At 44.1% G+C, this 20710-nt stretch overlaps 2 protein-coding genes across 4 annotated transcripts; both read right to left on the bottom strand.

Annotated features, from left to right (window-relative positions):
* Position 1: 1 nt before the first annotated feature.
* LOC141944692 (tubulin alpha-8 chain-like) lies at positions 2–5150 on the bottom strand. The gene is made up of 3 exons (XM_074871735.1): positions 5062–5150; positions 3041–3721; positions 2–2312 (listed from the first exon to the last, which is right to left on the bottom strand). Exons 2-3 carry the CDS (start codon positions 3635–3637, stop codon positions 2019–2021), a joined length of 891 nt encoding a protein of 296 aa, XP_074727836.1. The 5' UTR covers positions 3638–3721; positions 5062–5150; the 3' UTR covers positions 2–2018.
* Positions 5151–5197: 47 nt separating this feature from the next.
* Positions 5198–14352, bottom strand: PEX26 (peroxisomal biogenesis factor 26). 3 transcript variants are annotated; one of them, XR_012629310.1, is made up of 6 exons: positions 13984–14352; positions 13231–13371; positions 12549–12862; positions 11699–11845; positions 10694–10930; positions 5198–5275 (listed from the first exon to the last, which is right to left on the bottom strand). XR_012629310.1 is itself a non-coding variant. In XM_074871737.1 (5 exons), exons 1-5 carry the CDS (start codon positions 14148–14150, stop codon positions 10827–10829), a joined length of 873 nt encoding a protein of 290 aa, XP_074727838.1. In that variant the 5' UTR covers positions 14151–14352; the 3' UTR covers positions 8390–10826. The 3 variants fall into 3 exon arrangements, 1 of the variants encoding a protein (XP_074727838.1); XR_012629309.1 differs by lacking the exon at positions 5198–5275 and adding an exon at positions 8390–9669; XM_074871737.1 differs by lacking the exon at positions 5198–5275 and having other exon boundaries at positions 8390–10930.
* Between the last annotated feature and the right edge of the window lie 6358 nt (positions 14353–20710).

Here is a 20710-nt window from a genome sequence, read left to right as displayed (position 1 = left end):
CTGAAATCCCAAAGTCTAGTATTTCAGTACCTACATAAAACTGCTATATTGATAAAATACTGGCTTTCAGGCATTAGCCTTGAAACAGAGAACTGTTCTATGTATTTTTAAAATTACTTTTAAATAAAGAAAAATTAAACACATGTTGGGATACAGTTTCAAAATAGTTACCTCCTTTTTGGTAAGAATTGTCATATACAAAATTTCTCTATATATGTTAAAAATTATAGAATTAGAACTGGACTTGCAGAATTATCTCCCCTAATACAGGAAGTTCAGAACTATAATTTCTAATATAAAGATCAGCCATTCATTTTGCAGATAAAAAGACCAACTACATCAGCAATGTTTCTGGATGTGCCTGCTTTATGCCTTTTAGCAAACCTTATACAAACAAATTTACCAGAAAGGGGACAATGGTCCTCAACAGTTCGGGAAAACATAATGCATTTTTGTAGCCCTGCAGGAGTTGTATGCCATGAGTATATGTTTCAGTGAAAACATAGATTTTTCTTTAAAAGAAATTTATGAAAGATCAATGGTAAATCCAGCATTAAAGTAACAACGGTATATATTTGGTCTCCACACTTCATCAGTGTGAAGAGAAACCTTCCAGGTGAGCTCAAAAGCAAGTCAGACACACATGGCAAGGTCAGCACAACAGGCTTATTGTCTTGCTGTAGGCATTGTTGAAGCACAGGACTGCTCAACAGGTACCCCTGAACGGACACCATTTTCTTTACCTTCTATTACCTTTCTCTTGCTTCCCTCCCTCCTAAATAGACACACACACACACCCCTTTTTCACCACTGGCCCTGCTCTGCTAATCTGACACCTGTATTTCATAATGTCAGCTTTAGTTAGTACCCCCACTAAGCCAACACCCCCTTCACTTTCTGTTGATTTCTTACACTCAAGGCGACTGTCCCCAGAATTCCCCTTTCACTATATGTAATGCCCAGGAGCTTCTCCTGCCATTACCTCTTTACTTTAGACCCAGGTTAGGATTGGCCAGCCACTTTTCCTGTTCCATTATCTGCAACATCCAACAGTTTCTCTTGTTATCCCATCAGTTCAACTTCAGGCCATGGCTGGCCACCTGTCTGCATACCTTAACAATATATTGTTCTGAAATCCTAAACCAATGGGAATATACAAAAATATACCTTATGAAGACTTAAGCTGTGAACTCATACCTGATGTTCTTAGACATCCCATCTATACCTGTCATGGTTCTGATTTATTGTGGTCTTAGTAGGTCTGATGGAGCTGGTAGTGCTTCTGTCCTGCATACCACAAGCTGGTCATTTCAAGGCCCTTAAATCTGTCACAGATGTTCATTTAGCAGTTACAACAGAAGTGTCAGCATACCTGCACCTCCAGACCAGTCCAGTTATGATTGTTAGTCACTGCACAAGTATAATGTGCTCTAAACTCCTGCTGAAGTTAAGAGTACCTGAATTGTGCCCCTACTCATGGCAGCTGGCAAAATCACACCTTCTAACCACCCCACAGTGTGGATTCTATAGAAGCAAGGGCTTAGGACAAGCTGTATGTTCTTGGCACCAACAGAGTTCTTACTGCATCTTACAGCTTTACAAACATTATGTTTCAAATTAGTATGAAATAAAGACTGAGCACTGGAGGTAACTTCTCCTTATGTAGTGTCTGTAGCAATTACGTGGAACATTTTGAAGCAGGAGTTCTGCAAATAATATTACAGCTACATGGCTGTATCTTTGTATTGAATAAATGACAGTATAGATGACAGAGATACTTTCAGAATATAGTAGAAAAAAATATGAAGCCTGCCACACTCTGAGGCAAAGTGACTAATGATTAGCTGGTCATATATCCTACATTTACTGTCTTCTGATCTCATAGTGGAGAACTCATCCTGTTTATAATCTACTAAGATGGCAATGGACTTGGTGTGTGTGAGACAAGCAGAAATGCAGCCACATGAAAAAAAGAGACATAGAGACAATCTTATACACGGAAAAGGCCAGAGTAAATTTTAAGATTCCTCTCCCTCATTTTCTTCTTCAAAGCAGTCAGTTACCACTTCTTCATAGTCTTTCTCCAGGAAAGCCAGGTTTTCTTGGGCCTCTACAAATTGTCCCTCCTCCATGCCTTCACCCACGTACCAGTGCACAAAAGCTCTCTTGGCATACATCAGATCAAACTTGTGGTCGAGCCTTGACCAGGCATCTGCAATGGCCGTGGTGTCGCTCAGCATGCAGACTGCTTGCTCAACCCAGGCTAGGTCTCCTCCTGGTATAACTGTAGGAAGCTGATAGTTGATCCCAACCTGCAAATAACAATAGAAAAGAGGAAGGAATAAAAAGAGTTATGAGAAAAGGGACAAAATTAAGCAATAAACAGGTTAAGAAAATTGTAAAAGCATTGGTGGGGGGAGGAAAAGAGGTAGCGAAAAACCCAAATCACATCAGTGTTAAGTCCAATGTCATTCAAGCTAATTTTCTGTGCACAAGTCAATTCCTTACCCTTACTCAAGGAAATAAAAAGTAAAAAAAGAGTGAGACCAATCAGAACTGGACTCTAAATGAAGGAAAACTTTTAAAAATATGTCAGTATGCATGGAAAAATTTGGGACAAAGAAAAAAATTGCTCTTTGCAGAGATGTAGAAATGTTTCACTTGCCAACCATATATTACTGATCACTAAATGTCATGAAGGACACACTCAAGCGTCTCAGTGTCTTCAGAGTATAAGTCTCACTTTGATCTTTCTCCTAAAATGGAATTTCTTTAAGTATAAAGTCTTATAGGGTTGACATTCTCCTGTTACTGAATATAGAAATACTGTATATGCTTCAATTTTAAAAAATATTTAGGAGTCTGTGTCAATGGGTTGTTCAAAGGAGAAAAGGCACATTTTATACAAATGCATCCTGCATATGTTGATTCATCTCACAAGTGGAAAACATACATGATCTAAGTCTTTAAATACAGTTTTTCCACTGTACTGAACTTGCCCTTTAAACATTAAAGAGAAGTTCATGGCAGCCCTACTCACCTTGAAGCCTGTTGGACACCAGTCGACAAACTGGATAGTTCTCTTGGTCTTGATGGCAGCAATTGCTACGTTGACATCTTTGGGAACTACGTCACCACGATAGAGCATGCAGCAGGCCATGTACTTCCCATGCCTTGGGTCACACTTCACCATCTGGTTGTTGGGCTCAAAGCAGGAGTTGGTGATTTCAGCCACCGAGAGCTGCTCGTGATACGCTCTGTCAGAGGAGATGATGGGGGCGTAGGTCACCAAGGGGAAGTGGATGCGCGGGTAGGGCACCAGGTTTGTCTGGAACTCCGTCAGATCCACGTTGAGGGCACCGTCAAAGCGCAGCGAGGCGGTGATGGAGGAAACGATCTGGCTGATGAGGCGGTTGAGGTTAGTGTAAGTGGGGCGCTCGATGTCCAGGTTTCGGCGGCAGATGTCGTAGATGGCCTCATTATCCACCATGAAGGCGCAGTCCGAGTGTTCCAGGGTGGTGTGCGTGGTCAGGATGGCATTGTAGGGCTCCACCACAGCGGTGGAGACCTGAGGGGCTGGGTAGATGGCAAACTCCAGTTTGGACTTCTTTCCGTAATCCATGGAGAGGCGTTCCATCAGTAAGGAGGTAAAGCCAGAGCCGGTACCCCCACCAAAGCTGTGGAAGATCAGGAATCCTTGCAGCCCAGAACAGGCATCAGTCTAGAAAGCAAAAGAGAAAGTGAAAGAATAAGTGAACATATCTTTAAATTACACCCTCAAATAGAGACAGCAACACCCACAGCCAGTGCACAGTACAAAAGAGAGCAGTTTTCCCAGAAAATTCTCATTGTCTGTTTTCCCCTGTAAAACTCTGGCTAGTATCAATAGAATGACACTGATTTTTTTCTTACAATAATAATGCTATAGCAATATTTGAGGTTTTCCTTTGAAGTCTTCCATTCATATGAAAACTAAGATGGGACATCTGGGACCTGCATTTCTCTGTTCTGAGCCAATGACAATAGTAAAAGCAAACTGAGAGCCTCTACCAAAAAAAAATGTATGTGGTGCTTCTTTCCCTTCCAACCCTCCCTCTTGCTTCCAATGTAATAGTGCATTCCAGCTTGTGGATACGATATAATGCCATGTCAGTTATGTCTTTGACAACAGAGTAGTGGCCACATGCATAATTATTTGCTGCATCTTCTTTTCCAGTGATCAGCTATTCTGGATGGAAGAGCTACTGTTAGGTGCCAGTCCACACTTCATCTGAACAAGAGAGAAAAAGCATAAACTTGGAAGAGATAATTCACCAAGATTGATAATGTTTGCCAAACAAATGGAGCATTTTATGTTGGCACAAAATGGTATGGAAGATCTGAATATTGATAAACAAAGTACAGAGGTTGAGGAGTATCATCTGAGATGTTCTCAGTTCTGAAGAAAAAAGAAGAGGATTGTGCTCCAAGTCTAAGTTGCTGTGCTATACAAATGAATTAATTTATCAGATGAGGGCTGTGCCATGCTCAGGTAAAATTTCAGCTCAGTATACTGATCAGATGAAATCCATCAGAACCTTTAGGGAAATGACTGGAAAAATAGGAGATTTGCAAGAGTAAAGTAGTGGTTTCCTCTGAAAATCTGTCAGGACACTTCTGTTGTCTGATTCTTCATGCTCCTCTCTTACATCTGAGAGGAAGGAATTTTCTGTCAGTTAGCAAAGGAAAAATAACACCACAAAAAAAGACCAGAAAGGAATCTCTTTAAGAAAGCCAAATTGTACTCATAACCAGTGGAGGTTTAAACAATAGTAAACTTTTGATTTTATTAATTATTAGTAGAGCACCCTTGACAGAGTGCAGTCCAGTTTTCATCTTTTTATTAAGAATAGCAGAGCTTTTAGTAACACCTGGTATTAAAAACTTAAAATCTGTACATTTTGCCTGTGTGTTGGGATCATCCCTAATGGTAAGGACATCGTCCTGCTCCTCAGTGATCTGAACTTTGGCACCCAGAAGAATTAATTCATTTCTGTTTTCCAAGAATAGTTCCCTACTGACCTATTACAGTTTGCTCCATGTCCACCATAACAGCCCAGGGCATGTATCGTCTAGAGCTCATCTCTCTGAAGAATGTGGCAAAAGAGTCATCATTGCTGGGTTGGTCGATGAAGGTTCCATTTGGCTGAATGCCGTGCTCCAGGCAGAAGAGTTCCCAACACGCATTGCCAATTTGAACTCCAGCTTGGCCAATGTGAACAGAGATGCACTCACGCTGAAAAGGGAGGACAAGGGAAGTGGTGAGAAGAACCAGTGAATATCCTAAGAGTCTATAAGCTGATCTTACCTGAAACCCCAAATCAACCAATGATTACAAAGTTTTCCACAAGACTAGCATTAATGGAAAGTTATCTGACACTTATTTAGAAATAGGAAGAAAAATATTTTGCTGTGCATGGAAAGAAACAATAATCACAACAGCTAGCAATTTGCAGTCATGCCTACACATGGTGTACAGTACACACATAAACCTATACAAATAGAAAAACTGTGTATAGGTAGACAAAATAAACAACAGTAGGTCCCAGCTAAGGCATATGAGCCAAGTCCAGTTATCTGGGACAAGACACAGCTATGCTGCCTTACTGATATATAGATAAAGCAAAGGGAATGAAGTATCTTCTGATCTCTCAGCCTTCTGTTGAACATGTGTGTTGAACAGGTGGAAAACAGGTTTGTAGGAGTTAAAGGAACTAAAGTGCCTTTAGTACCTTAATTAAGTTCACCACTGATTGTTTTGGCCCATTCTATGGGTACTTTTAATTCAATTTAACATGTCAAGAGTTAACTTGATACTCAAGAGGACCTGGTACTCTTTACATGTTAGACTGAATTAATCTCCTGAGAAATCCTTCTCATACATACACTTCTGTAAGCATAGCTGTTCAGTCAATAACCAGTTTCTAAAGTGTTTATTACTGTCATACACATAGTTTAATAACAGAAATCTGAAACACAAAATATATCATATTCAAAAAGAAAAAGAAGCATGTCTTCTTCTGTAGATTGCTATGCAGACTCCCAAGTACTGTGAATTTGAAGGGTTCTCTCAAAACACTCTTGTTGGACATGGTATGACTCTTTTGGCAGATGATTCCCATCCAGTTTTATATGGAGTATCTTAGGGAAATGTCCACCATTTCTTTGCTCTTAATTTTAACACTCACGAGGAAAGGGACATTTGTGGGAATACAATGGAAGATTGGTGAGGAGGATTGTAAACACGCTGAAGTGACTTGCAGCTGGGGTGTCGAAACCCACATGTATCATACTAATTGTTGTTTAGCTTTGTGTGCTTGACAGGTAGAACATCTGTGTTTAGATAACATAGGCTTGTGATAGACTCAGAGGCACCTTATCGAACATCTTTAAGAGTCCTGCCCTGCTGTTGGAAAGATCAAAGCACAGTGGAAAACTACGCCTGTGAAAATCCCTGATATATACAGGCAAAAGCAGCAGGTTCAAGATCGTTTTCTTTCTTCTCCTCTTTCTGGCAAGCAAGGACTGAGCTCTGTGGTGCCTGTGTCCCTGTTTGCCTGCCTCTGCCTGGGTGCTGCTGTGGAGATCTCCCGGGTCATGAGGTAACGAGAATAAATTTACTCTTTGCACTTCATCCATGGTTTTGTGGTTGTTCCTGCATCATGCCTGTGTCAACTCACACACCATTAATACAGGGTTAAACATACTGTATTCAAAGTGCATCCAGAGTAGCTTCTACCCAAAAGGGAAAAATAAATTCCAACCCCATCCTTCCTTTTCTGCATATGACTTCCCTTGTAATAAATTTATTAACACAAATGTAGCTGTACATATTGGATTCTAAAATTGTTTACCAAAAATCTGATACAATAGTTTGTCAGTACACTGTGAGCAACATTTGTTGCCACCAAAATGAAGCAAAAAAATTCACTTCAACCTTCCCATCTTCACTCAGATCTTCGCCAGAGTAAGGGGAAACAGAAGGCCAAAGTCATTGTTCATTCTCTCATAAAATAATCTGATTCTTTTCTTACCATTGTTTCTCCTGCGTGCCTCCTTTCTTGACTGGTAGCAGCAGCTTTGGTTACTGGTGTATAAGCTGCATGGTGTAAGGTGGCTGGGCACCCATGCCTCCTGGCTGGGGCCCCGTGGTGTCACAGCATAGGCTGGAGAGGTCGTAATCTCTCCAAGCAACCATCTCATTCCACCCACTCACCTGTTACACCAACAGCCTGCTTTCTACCCATGTACAGGACCCAGCCCTGAAGTGTTTTTAAGCAAGTCTTCCCAGTTAATTCTCCAAGCTAAACCTAAGGTGAGGTTTTTAAAAATAAAAAAGAAGAAAACTACAACTGGTATTAGTAACCAGAATTTTTAACACATAAAGAGCATCTTCAACAAATAACTGTTTTCCTTCCTTAAAACTCTAACAACTGGTGAATATACTACTGGTAACTAATTTTAAAGATTATTAACCATTTCAGAATGTCTTCCTTTATGCTTTCAAAAGGTGGCATCATTTTTAAATGGCGTCTTTCTGACAAAGGCGACTGTAGAGGATTGGTGGACATGGAGTTAACTTGCCTAAGTTCCACTGACTGAAATGAGTTGGGGCACAGGTTGAACTGCAAGGAATTGCACTTGACTATTTGATCATCTGTGGACAAGGTACATGGGATTATTATCTTGTCTCCTGGTGCTAATGCACCAAACTTCATCTTTCTGCCAGACATTCCTTATCTTTGTGATCTCTGTTCCATCTGATTATACACAATTGTTCTTCAGTCCTTCAGCTGCCTACAATATAGGCCGATACAATTTTTTTGCTTTTATCAAGAAGATGGCAAAACAAAAAGCAGAACTGTAATTTGCTCTTATATCTGGAGTTACTAGCAGAAAGTTCACATACACAGGGCACACACACACATTCTCTCCCAAGGCTTAAATAGTAGGATCCCCATGGCTATGTCTTTCCCTCCATGATATAATGAGAGTGCAGAGAAATACACATCTAAAGATAAATACCAGGTACTTTATTCTTAGTAGCACTGTCTTGGCCATCCCAAGGTACACAGGGAAACATTTAAAAAAAAAAAAAAAAAAATGGATCAGTCAGAGAAATTACCACTGTGAACTCCTATGAAGATGCAGATTTACACCCTACTGACATCAACAGTTGATTAGATCTCATCAGATTCACACTGAACAAGTTCTGTTCTTAATTCAAATATGCCTGTACAATGAGGACATGTAGTGAAACATTTCCAGAAATTTTGTGAAAACTCTAGAGCATCAATACGTTAAATGCAAGTTTTCATATACTTAATCACAGCACAAATAAGCAACTCAATAGAGGTAAATCAGTAGTCACTTTATTGTGAAAATTAAATATTGCAGTTTTAATTGCAAAACCCTGATAGCTTTTTTCTTCCTTCTTGCCCTCTCATGAAGAATACAATAGTATGTATTGTATGTAATGAAACAGTAAGTACAATACAAATGCAAAATCAGTAGTACTCAGAAAAAGTGAAGGTTACCAACCTACACTTGTTCAAGTTCAGTGTTAAAGTCCTGACAAATGAATGGCTATGACATTTAAGAGCATTCTAAACATAACGTATGGCCTGCCCAGACCACTGTCCCAACTCCCAAAATGCAGCTCTGCCATCTAACTAAAACTGTTAATACAAAATGAGAGCAAAAAATGGTTGTTACCTAAGCAGTCAATTTGGTGAGAATTTGGCCTGACTTCAGAGTGAAGTTTGCTATTTCATTAACTGGCTTACAAAGTATTTAAAGTGAGGCTTTGCAAAGTAGGGGGCCAGTAGTCACTTCTTGAAAGCTCAGACAGAGCTTTTGTGTTTTATTCTGTTTCCCATCAACTGCTGGTTGCAGAGTCGTAGATACACTTATAGTTGGATTACAGGAACCATCTAGCAATATTAAGAGCAGCTCTTCCCTATGTGCGCAGAGTATATAAGAAATAGCTCTTATTTATCCTGGTGTAAAGTCCTAGCAGAGACAGAAACTTTGGGGAAGGGCATAGGATTGTTTTGGTTTTTCCTCTGAGACAAGTAGGCAAGGTCATTACTGCATTTATGAATGACCTGCCCCTCTTTATCCAACGCTAATATTGGAGTGTTCTTCTACTGGGATAATCCAAGAAGAAATAGACACAGAACTATTTTTAGCAGTGAAGATGCAGACTGTTTTCAAAGCATCCTGGCAGACAGCAAAGCAACAGACTGCACAGAGTTTGAAGGCACCAACAGGCTGTCATCCATGTGGAGAAAACAGCCACCACCTCAGTGTATGGCTACTGCTGGAGACAAAGGAACAACCTGAAGGGGAATACTGTTCTTAAGACACCACAGTGGGATCTATATCAGCTACTTTTCACAGGTTGGGTCTGCTGGATAGAATTTGCCCACCAAAAAGGCTGCTTTGTTCAACATTTTGTAGTTTGGGCTGACGTCAGTCAGTCTGAATCCTTTTGGCACAGATGTTGGGATGGCGGGCTACTTGTTTGCCACAAAGGCTCCTTCCCTTTAACTCGTCCTCTCCAGCACACAACAGTTTGCTCCAGTGAAAGCAGTATGAGAGCAAGTGCTCTCCCCTTTGGAATTCACCCTTTGTCAATCAATGATTGATTGATAGAGAGACAGATAGATAAGAAATTAATGTTCTACCCCAAAGCTCCAATTTCTGCCCCAAGTGGTCAGAAATGGGGTCAGTCTGGTGAAGAAAGAAGAAAAGAGTAATTTTCTTGCCACAGATCTAGGAAAGGTTTTGGGATCTCAGAGAAGTATCTCTTTCTACCTACTAATAAGTTTTTGTTCTCAATGAATAGAGGATTGCTAAATGGCTCCCACGTAACCCAGGATTTCAGATATTGGGTGCAGGGAGGGCAATTCTAGACATATAGAGACTTTTTGACATCTACATAAACAAAGCAAGAGATAGGGAAAGTGTAAAACAACGCAACAACTTCAGTTGTTCAACTAGACAATAATACAGAATATAGTTTAAAAAAAATAAATCTATCTCCTTACCACCACCACGTGCTCCTAAGAACTACTGTGCATTAGGCATGCACGAAGTGTTGTAATTTGCATTTAAGAAAAGTAGGTGCAGTACAATAGTCTTTACGGCCCACCACGTTGGCCTTCTGGCTTAAATATGACTAAAATCAAGAGTGCCTGTATAAGGAGGCATCAGTCACAAGAGAAACCATGGCATTCAAAATGCAACAGGCTTCACTTTCTCCAGTGTTTTTCTTTCACGTGCTTGTCCTAAATCCCGTGCTGCAGGAACTGGGCTTTTCAGATGTCTTCAGGCAAAACAGAATATTCCCCTAATTACTGGTAGTCTATTACCTTTTACAGTCATGCCTCCAGAACTGCCCAGCATTTGCAAGGATGGAGCCTTCTTCCATAGTTTGTAACTGGCTACACAACCCTCACTCAAGAGCTACATCTGAAGCAAAGTGTTTGAAAAGGAGAATTCTTATTCAGTTGTAGATTACAGAAAGAGAGCCTTTACCATGGTGTTGGACAGAACAGTGCTGTAGAGCCAAGCAAAACGTCAGAAATACTTGGCGTGGTTTCAAAATTCATATACCACCCCCCCCATCTGAAGAAACAAATGTTATTACCACACAGGAGTTCACAGGCGGTCATCTCAAGTAGGACACTGATTTCAACAGTCCTTGAAGAGCCTGATAACATCCTCAAGATAAGCTGACAGTTTTACAGCAGCAGAGAAAAACTCATTCAGACGGAAGACGCTTAGTCTTGAATTGGAGGCCTATGAATTGGAGAAAATACAGCTGCCCAAGCCTGTCGGAAGAGCTGGACCAGTTTGTAAATGAATGGCAGTGATGTGGGAGAAGCTGCAGAACAAAATAAAAAGCAAAAGAGCTTTCATTATAAAAGGTAAAACTAAAATACACTAAACATTAAGAAAGAACTAATCCCAACTAGAGTTAATCAAAACCTAGTTGTCTTACTTCCTTCCGTTGGTTCAATACCTGGGCCTTCGCTCAGGGCACTGCTCCCATCCCTAGCGAGGCACCTTCAGTATTTTCCAATGGAGTATTTGCAGAATAGCTACGGAGCACCCATCACCCAGCGGAGGGGGAAACACCCATCGCCTCCACATCCCAGCTGCCACCTCTATGCCATAGGATCAGCCCGATCTTCAGCAACAGCAGCAGCCATCACTAGTGAAAGTCCAGCATATGCAAATCAAATGCATGACTACATTGCTGCCCTGGGCAACTCTCCACTTTCCTGATAGGACAGACTGTCAGTCAATCACTCTTCCAGGAGACATTCACCTTGTAGCACCTCGAGTTGACTGAGGCAGAGGCTGAGTCTAGGACAGCTCAGCCTACCTCTCACAGTCTGTACCTTGTCTGTTGGAAAGAGCTGAGGATGGAATAACTGTTTTCAGAAAACTGTTTTTTGTAGAGCTACATGCTCCTGCACAGATTGCAGCTGGAAACATTAGAAACAAGCCTAATAGTAAGTTCCTAGTCACCCAGTTTTTGTGTCTCCCAAAGAGGAGACATTTACACAGACCAAATCTATTAAAAGCAACTATTTTCTTCTCTGTAACCATAATGGAATTTAAAAAATTCAAACTCTTAATACTGTACCTGGGTCTAATCTCACCACCACCAGGTACAGCAGAAAAGTAGCCAAGAGCATCTTTTTGTAAGGAAGTAAACAGAAGTGGCTAGACATGGACCTCAGTGCTCTACGTAGCAATGTCAACATGGTCAAGAGCTTTTGGGACAGAGCACCTAGAGTACAAGGACAGAAAGGCTGTTAGGGCAAAGCAAAGTAAAAAAAGTAATCACATAGATACAGATAATAAGAAACTAGGATACTAAAATAAGACTGTTCTTTGCATGAGAGTTGGGAATTTTTTCATAATAGAAAACAGAGAGATGACTTTGTAATACAATTCATTATACCTTTTTTTTAATGCATCTACTTTTGTATAAGATCTTATACCACAGTAGTGCCAGCTTCTCTCCTGGGAGATAACGTCAAGTGATTTACAGTTCTGGAGGTGAAGTAGTACTTCAAATGCTAGGCATGCATTGTTCTACATGGGTTCCACTATAAACGGAGATGAAGCAGAGAGTACACAGAGCCAACGAAATGGACCCTTAAAGGATTGCTAGGTAGTTTTAGTTTCCCTTTTGTACCCTTTTTTAAAAAAAACCACATTTATTCTGAAGTGCTTTTGAACCTGGAAAATAATTCTCACCTCTCAACATCGGCAGAGTCTAAATATGCTTTGTAATTGTCAGCAAATGGATCGCTATGTCTTTCATTTCCTTCTGTGATACACAACAGGACCTCCTCATTGTTGGTTTGTCATGACAATATTCTTAACACATAGTTAATCCTTGCTAGCCTTTGTTAGTAAGGGACCAACTAACTTGAAATAAAATTATAAAAAATGAGACGAGCACAAACAACAGAGGAAAAGCCTACCCAAAACACTTTCTGTTGCTGCGTCTTGCTGCTCTTCAGCAGCCAAGTGCATCTCTTCCTGTTGAGTCCACTGACATCGGCTTTCACAAATGGTCCCAAGAAATGCTAGCTGCTGCTCGCTGTCAAAAACATCACAGCCGCGTACAAGCTCTTCTGCCCCCTCAAACCGGCCAAGCGGAAGCAACACATGTGACAGATAGAGCTCCAGCAACAAACCGTACTCGGGGAGGCTCTTGTTGGTTTGGTCTCTCAGCCAGCTACTGCCAACCTCCAGCATCACCTGGGGCTCTCTCACTTTGCTGTATAACAGGATACTGAAACAGAAGAAAGAAATATTAGAAAACAGTAATTCTTTGTAAAAGTTGAGATCACTGACAGTTACTACCTGCAAGTAGCTATCATGAAGGTATGTATCAGGGTCAACACTTGAAGCACAGAGATTTCTGAGGTGGACAACAGGCGCAGCCACTGATGCTACTTTCTCAGCATCACCCTTTTTGTATTTTATCACCATAATTTGTATTTTTATCCAGCACACACAGGTCAAGAACAAGCCTGTCCCAGGTTCTGCTTTCACCCTCACTTACATGGCGCAAAATGGAAATGTCACACAGTGTTCAAGTCTGGCCTGCTATTAAATGCAAGCCCTGTGTATATCTGACAGTCACGGACAGAAACTCACCACAGCTCCAGAACTTTTGGAGGAAGATGTTCAGGGACATGGTAATATTGTAGGACCCAAGACAGAACTTCTCTCCACCGGTTCATCTCAGCCAGCGCCTGAATCCCCACAACACAAAGGGAGCACTTCACATCTGCAGAACTGGTAACAAAAAGACACCCAAATAAGCACTTCTTGTAACCATGTTATCCCTTACATCCTTTCCAGTGAGCTGCAGCCCAGCCTGGACACTCTACAGTTCTCTAGCAGCCGCTTCCCCTCCTTTCCCTCTCCTCACCCCCCATGAAAAGGTAAATTCAACCCCCCGAGAAGAAGCAGTCAGTCTGTATCTCCAGGAGGACACGGGAAAGGCTCCTAGGCACACCTTGCTTCCCTCCAACACGCACAGATCCCTTCACACGCAACACGTAAATATAGACAGGCCGTTATCTAATAGCAGCCAAAGCCAAGCCGGGTTTTGAACGGTTACTGACTCCTTTTTAAGCAACAAGCGCCATCCTCTATTAATTTAGATAATTAAGAAAAAGCTAAGCAAAACCACAGCAAGGACCATCGGCACTACTGCCATTTATACAGATATTTATATTCAAACCTAAGAAGCTCCTAACACCCCGCCAAAAGACCATTTTATTAAACCCAAAAAGCCCTCTATTAAAAAAATTAAAGCCACAAAACAGGACAGACGCAGCCTGCAGTCAGAAGCCCGCCTGACGCTGATGCAGCACCGAGCCACTGTCCCCGGTCCGCTCGCACCTCTCGGGGCCGGGGCCGGTCCCGGGGCCCAGGCTGTCGCAGCCCGCCTCACACCTCTCCACGGCGGCAGCGAAGTCCCGGTGCAGCACCAGCAGATCCGCCGCCTCCTCCAGCAGCGAGGCCGCCTGGGCCGAGACCGGGGGCCAGGCCAGCGGTTCGCTCCTCATGGCGGCGGCGGGAGGGCTGCCGGGGGGGCTGCTGCCGCCTCTGCCCTCCCCGCGCTCCACCACCCGCCGCCCGCCCGGCTCCGGTTCGGGCTCCAGCGCCGCCACCGCCCCCCCCGGGGCTAGGCTCGGCTCGGCTCAGCTCGGCTCGGGCAGGCAGCGGCACCAGCACGGCCTCCCGCGGCCCCGGAAGGCCGCGACTGCTCCCCCGCGCCACCGCCTCCCAGCGGCGGAAGGGCCGCCCCGGCGGCCATCTTCTCCCCGCCCCGCGGGGCGGCGGGAGGCCGCGGGGGGTCAGCGGCTGCCGGGGCGAGACGCAGGAGCGGCGGCTTCCCGGCGCCCTGGCTCCCCGGGGGCCATCCCGCCCGCAGCCAGGGCGGTGGCAGAGCGGGCTCGGCGAGGGCCAGCGGTTGAAAGCGGGGCCTCCGCGGGCCCTCCCAGAAGCTGTAGGCTGTGGGAGCAGGGCGCTGTCAGCTCTGCCGGCAGCGGGCTCGGTGCGGGTCCCTTGCCAGAAACCCCTTCAGTTTCTCACTCGTGTGGCTGCCGAGGGGAAAGGGCCGGGCCAGCGCCCCCCGCCCCGGCTGCCCTCGTTAGCAGGCGGGCCAGAGCCCCGCAGCGGCCGCTGCCGTTCTCGCCGCGGCCGCCGGGCGTCAGCCCAGGCGCGGCCCTGCCGAGCAGCCGGCCCCAGCGGAGGAAGGCTGCGGTCCGGCCGCCCTCCTCACCGCGGCCAGGCGAGCCGGCGAAGGGGCTTGGCGTGAGTGGTACAGGGAGAGGCGCTCCCCTAGAGCTCGGCCGGCAGCTTCCAGGGCCGGTGATGGGCGCCCTCCTGTGCCGGCCGCCCCTTCCTCCGAGGCCCCTTCCTCAGGCACCCCGTGTCCGTGGTGTTGAGCGCATCAGGCCGTCAAAGGAACTGGAGTTCGGGCACAACGGCGGTGTCTCCATCAGTGCCCTACAGGCAACGATTCACACGCTTCTTCAGTTATTACTGAAAAACAATAGGGTGTCTTGGTTACAAGGCAATTATGGCAGTCAGTGCAAACTCTCTTCAAAAATTAATCTCCACAGGAGAGGCAGGATTTACTTATTTTGTAATGCTGAGCCCCTACTATGATGATTTAATTTTAAAAAAATCAAACAGGCTGATGCAGAACGTTTTAATAAGTGAAACACATCTTTTAAAGGGGGGTTTCTATGCCATTTCAACGTTGTAAGCAGGGAAGAAAGTATGGAGAGTATGATTAAAAACTTGATCATAACTCTTTTAATAAGTAGCTGTTTCCAGAAGGTAGGGCCATGCACCTGCCCCTCACGGTAGCAGCAGGAGCACTCTGCAGTAGCAGCTTTTGCGCAGTGGTGCATCCAAGGGGTTTGCACCCTCTGCCATTAATGGTGGAAGTTCCTGGAGGATTGAGGCTGGTTAAGGCAAAGCCACAGCACAGAAACATTATAAAAGGAAGGGCCCAGCAGCTAAGCAAAGGCAGAGGTAAAGGCGTTTCAGACTTCTCTTTCTGTTGCTTGGCACTTGCAATTTGAAAAACAACATTCCTTTTCGGGAACTACAAGTCCCAAAGTGCACTGTGGGAAGAACATGCCTCGTACCAGCTAGTGCCCAGCACAAATTCCCAAATATGGATAAGGAATCAATTTTGAAAGAGACTCGCACTGGCTGGATACTCCCCACTGAGACTCAGAAAAGGAGCGAGACAGCACAAAAACAAGGTAAGTTTGCAATATGCAAAGATATGTTCAAGAATTTATTTTGCAGGGAGCGGCTAGGAATATTCTGTCCCTTAGAAGGGCAGGACAGCATCACACTGGTGATGTTAGAGCTGGCTGCTGCTGTGATGGAGGCAACTTTTGAAACGACTGTTGTTTCAGGTGGGGAAGTGAGCAGCAGGAGCAGTTGTACTACAGAGTGAGTCAGATCCTGTTTCCCTGCAGATGTTCCTTATTAATAAAGACCTATGGAAAGATACACGAGCTGCAACACTCATGCAGTTATATTAGAGGCAGGAAGGGGTCAGGGAGAGGTAAGTATTGCTCTAAACAGAAGTATGAGTTGCAGTGTTGTTGTTTAAGAAGCCAGTGTGGAACTAGCAACCTTGTGATAACAATAATTATAGGTAAAATTAATTTCTCTGTAAAGGAACGGTATACTGTTTTTGTACTTCACCCCTCTTCCTAGAGGGGACAGTGTGGTGCCTTGAGGGCCAAACCTCTTGCCATTCTCTGACCTGCAGATAATAGTAGCTCAGTAACAGGATTGTTTAACTTCAGGCCAGGAACAATTACCTATTTTATTTGCAATTTGTTAACAAGCAAAATGAAATAATTCCAAAATAGAATCACCTTAGTGGGGATGAGAGATGCTCTAGCTCTAGGCTCGGGCACATGCAAAGCTCAGAGGTTGACCTGGTTGTGGGCAGCATCAGCTCCTGCCTCCGTTTCTCTCCCTGGCAGTTGGGCATCTTCCTTGTGCAGCTCGGATGCAATGCGTGAACTCTCTTCTGCTGGGTGACGTCAAGCGCAGCTGGTCAGCCTGATCTGTCATCCCAGCATTCTTCTCCTCCTGTGCAGGGTCATGGAGCAGCAGAGTCGGCAGGGCACAGTGCTGCCAATGTAGGAGGTGCAGCCCAGCCCTGGAGAGGAGCCTGAGGCCCTTCAGGCTGGTGAACCAAACTGTCACATGGACACTCATTGCCAAATAAGAATGATGCTGTTTTTCCATCTTTTCTTAAATGTAAACAGCTTGAACTGTTTCTAAAGCTGAAAGAGTCGCTCTTGTACCTGAATTAGCCTACCCAGCAGGGCTATACTGCTACACGAACACTGTAGGAAGTCAGCATGTTTGCCTGTGCTCCTGAGTAACAATTTCTAGTAACCAGAAAAGCTAAAGTCAAGTAAACTTGCTGTCAGTGACATGTAGTAAGAGAGAGCATTGCAGTGGATTTTGTGTCTTAAGTGGGATGTCCTCACCTTTTATCTGAAATCAAGGATTTTTTTGCTGCTGTCATCCTGATTTTCTATAGGAAAAGAAAGCGAGTTTCAGAGGGGCCTTGTTTGTGTCTGCATCAGCTGTGGATTCACAGGTTCCCCTCCTCCCTCTCCTGCCAGGCAGTTCAAGGAGAGTTTAGAGTTACAGGCACCTGTAACAAGGCCTCCTGAGGTAAATCGCCTCAAGTATTAATCCAGATCTGACTGACACACGGTCACAGGGCCAGAGGGCTGGCAATCAGTCTTTTCTGTGGTCTCTTCTGTGTCAGTAGGCTGTTAATATGAGATTAGCAGCATTAGGGAGACTTTGAGCTAGAAACTGAGGCGCTATGATTTGATTTGAAGATAAAGAAACCCTCTTACACCCATATAAAAACGAACAGAAGAGCTGGAAATTATAAAAGGCATTATAAACATGACTGAGGAAAGGATAGTTTCTAGGAAAGATGTGAAGTTTTGTAGTACATCATAGCTTATCAGCAACTCTTTAATAAAGCAATGAGGTCCATGGAGACCGCAGGTCCCAGCGTGCAGCATTCTTTCCTTATCACCACGTGCTTTTGTTTGGGTCTGGCTAGACCATGAGATGCTGGAATCTGTAATTTGCTTGTAATTTCCACCAGCAGTACATCCCTGTTAAATATGAAGATAGCTGGCTGCAGATCCCTTCAATTACCCCAGATTCAGGGCTCCCTGAGCTCCTGGCAGGTGGTCGTCAGAGCCCTTGATTGGGTAAAGGTGAACGCTTTCTGGCTGTGTATTGAACAGATGGCTGATCGTGATGCTTCGCTTTCTTATCTCAGTGAGTGTGGTGGCACAGAATCAAACCCATTTTGTTGTTTCAAAAATAGAGCTAGTAACAGGCGACTCACATGATTTTGAGACCACCTGCTGATGTTCCTCGTTACTGTATTTAAAAGCAGTTGCCTCTTATTTTGGCTGCATGAAAACCCGTATAAACAAGCGAGGACAACAGAAGGCAGAAAAGGCAACTACAGGGGTAGTCACAGCTACAGTCCAAGTGGGGGGGTATCGCATAACATAAAAGTCTGATCGAGTCCCCGTTTTAACCTTCATCACAGATGTACAAACACTGTGTAAGGTATAAACACTGGAAATTAGGAAACTGGAAACACAGAGTTGTTTTCACAACTTGTCAAAACCTGAGTTTTAATCAGATGGTGGAAGAAGCTTTCTGAAACAAAGGGTGATTTTAAGTTGATTAAGTCTCTTTTTTTGCTCCATATCAAAATACCAGCCTTGGTAAGGCAGCAGTCAAAGAATAACAGCTATTACTTTTGACTTCATTGTTACTGTTATAATAGCAATAATTAGTGCTGGGTGGGGCATTTCATAGCTTTAAGGTGACCAATTTGGTTAAAGGCCTAAGGCATCTTCTTTTCTGCAACCAGTTATTATCTGTGAGAAAATACTAAAACCTGTCATCACTGTAGGTCAATTAAATCATGTTTGTCTAGCACAGCATCTCTTTGCTCACTGATTTAGAGTCACAAGCCCTTCTAATATTTAATACCTCTTCTCAGAACCCCACCTGCCAAAATCAGTTGTCATCCATTAATCTCCACCTTTCCTCTTTTTCAGAAGCAAATACTGTGCTCTCATGGTTAGAAATGCTTGACAGCGTGAGTCCTGAAAGTATTTGTACCATAATGCAAATGAGGTGATTTGAGAAAGTACGTTTCATCTCATTTTTAACCTAGCTTCCTAACTTGTCAGTACTTCGTTTTTCAGAGTTTGTCAGACATCCGTCCCTCATTTTGAATGCATGTTTACTGCAATCTTCTGTTAATTATCACTACAAACAGGTGATGTGTGCTCTGCATCTTGAATTGGAAATTGCAGAAAATGTAACAGAAGTTAAACTCTTTCGCATCTCAGGCTGCTGGTTCTGGCCAGGTTTTGTGATGCTCACAAAAGTTGTGATGAGAGGTTGTTTTAGGAAAGCCAGCAGTGCCACAGAGTTGCGTGGTAGTGTCACCTGAACCTTGGGAGAGGACCCACTGGGAAGGGCTTCTTTGCTGATGCAACCTTTGTGTCTTGTGTATCATGGTGAGTGTTACCCCCATGTGCCCCTCTGCTAGGAGCACTGCAGTGGGAAGGACAGCCCTGCTTGCTGTTTTGCTCACAAACTTGACACAGTGATTAAGAAACTATTGGTTTTTTTATTAATTTGCCTCTGAGCTCTTTTATGTAGTCAGTGAAAGTGCAGCACCTCTCTTGGGGAGGATTTCTCCCCTCCTGGAGATCTGTGTGCTATTTTAGGGTCTTACTGGTTTGAGAGGTATGCTTATAGTTTGTGTAAAATTAATGTCTCGAGCAGTATATTGACCCCCATTTCTCCAATGAGCTGATGTTCTCTTTCCCTCTGTTCCTCCCTTACTTGCTGTTCCTTCTCATCTTTCTCGGCATTACCAGATGCAGACAAAGGTAGGATTAGGTGTCTAATTAGTTTATGTAGCTTTAGATATACGTGTTTACTTCTTGGCACTGGGGGAAGGGCAGCCCATGAGGAATCTAACCATTGTCTCCCAGTGAGTTTTTCAGCTTTGAGAGCAGCCTGAGCCTGGGCAGGCTGAACAGGCAGGCCAAAATGTTCTAGATACGTTTTCATTCCAGATGCCTGTCCATGGAGGAAGTTGAAAATCCAGTCTGTATTACCAAATCTGAAATAATTTCTCACTTAGGGTTAGGTCCAAAATGTTTATTTCCAAAAAATGACTCAGTGTAGATAGCCTGAAAGAACTTACATGAAATATTGTGGAAAAGATAATAAACTGTAATTAATATCTTTTGGAACTCTACCGTAGATTGGGCAAGTTGTATTTTAAATATTTTTGGTTTATCAATGTGAACTTTAAGCTGTAACTCTTGCGTCTCCCCCTGCAGTCATCCTTCAGCAGATGCAAAGAGGGGAATTCAGCATAGCATTCCCACAGTAACTTAACTCTCACCCCAGATCACACTGGCTCATCTGGAGAGTGGTAACACAATGGCTGGTGTTAGTGCTTGGCAGCCACGTCGCTACAAAGTCAGTGGCTGCTTTTAAACCACCACTGAGAAGGTTTTGGACCAAGGTGGCTTGCTGGCTTTGTGCTGAAGTGCTCACAAGATCTTTTCCAGCATTTCCAGTATGAGAATGACCTGGTGGTGGGGATGAGGGTGTTGGGGAGCAGAAAGAGCAGGGGACAAGTTACAGGCCAGGGGTGAGCCCAGGGCAGGCAGGGACAGTGTCCTCCCCGACCAGGGCACAGTTGCCCCCAGAGGACCTGAGCAGGGTGGGCAGCGCCAGGCGCTGCTAACAGGTTTCATCAAGTGTGCCAGACAAGGCCAGGTGATGAATCAGGTTCAGTGTCCATCCTGGGACTCCAGTCAGGAACAGCAGGAGGCAGAACTGTGACATAGGTCCAACATCCACCTAAGCGACAGAGAGAGGGCCACAGACTTGCACAGCTACAGTGTAGCTTGGGGCAGGCCTGGGTGCCCAGGATGGGGCTTAAATAGAGATCCCCCTCTCCAGGACCGCTGGGCAGGGAGTGCAGGGTGAGAGT

The sequence above is a fragment of the Strix uralensis genome, chromosome 5 (genome assembly GCF_047716275.1).
Source record: "Strix uralensis isolate ZFMK-TIS-50842 chromosome 5, bStrUra1, whole genome shotgun sequence".
Taxonomy (NCBI): Eukaryota; Metazoa; Chordata; class Aves; order Strigiformes; family Strigidae; genus Strix; species Strix uralensis.
The sequence above is the reverse complement of the archived record's forward strand: the minus strand, read 5'-3'. Positions and strand labels throughout refer to the sequence as shown.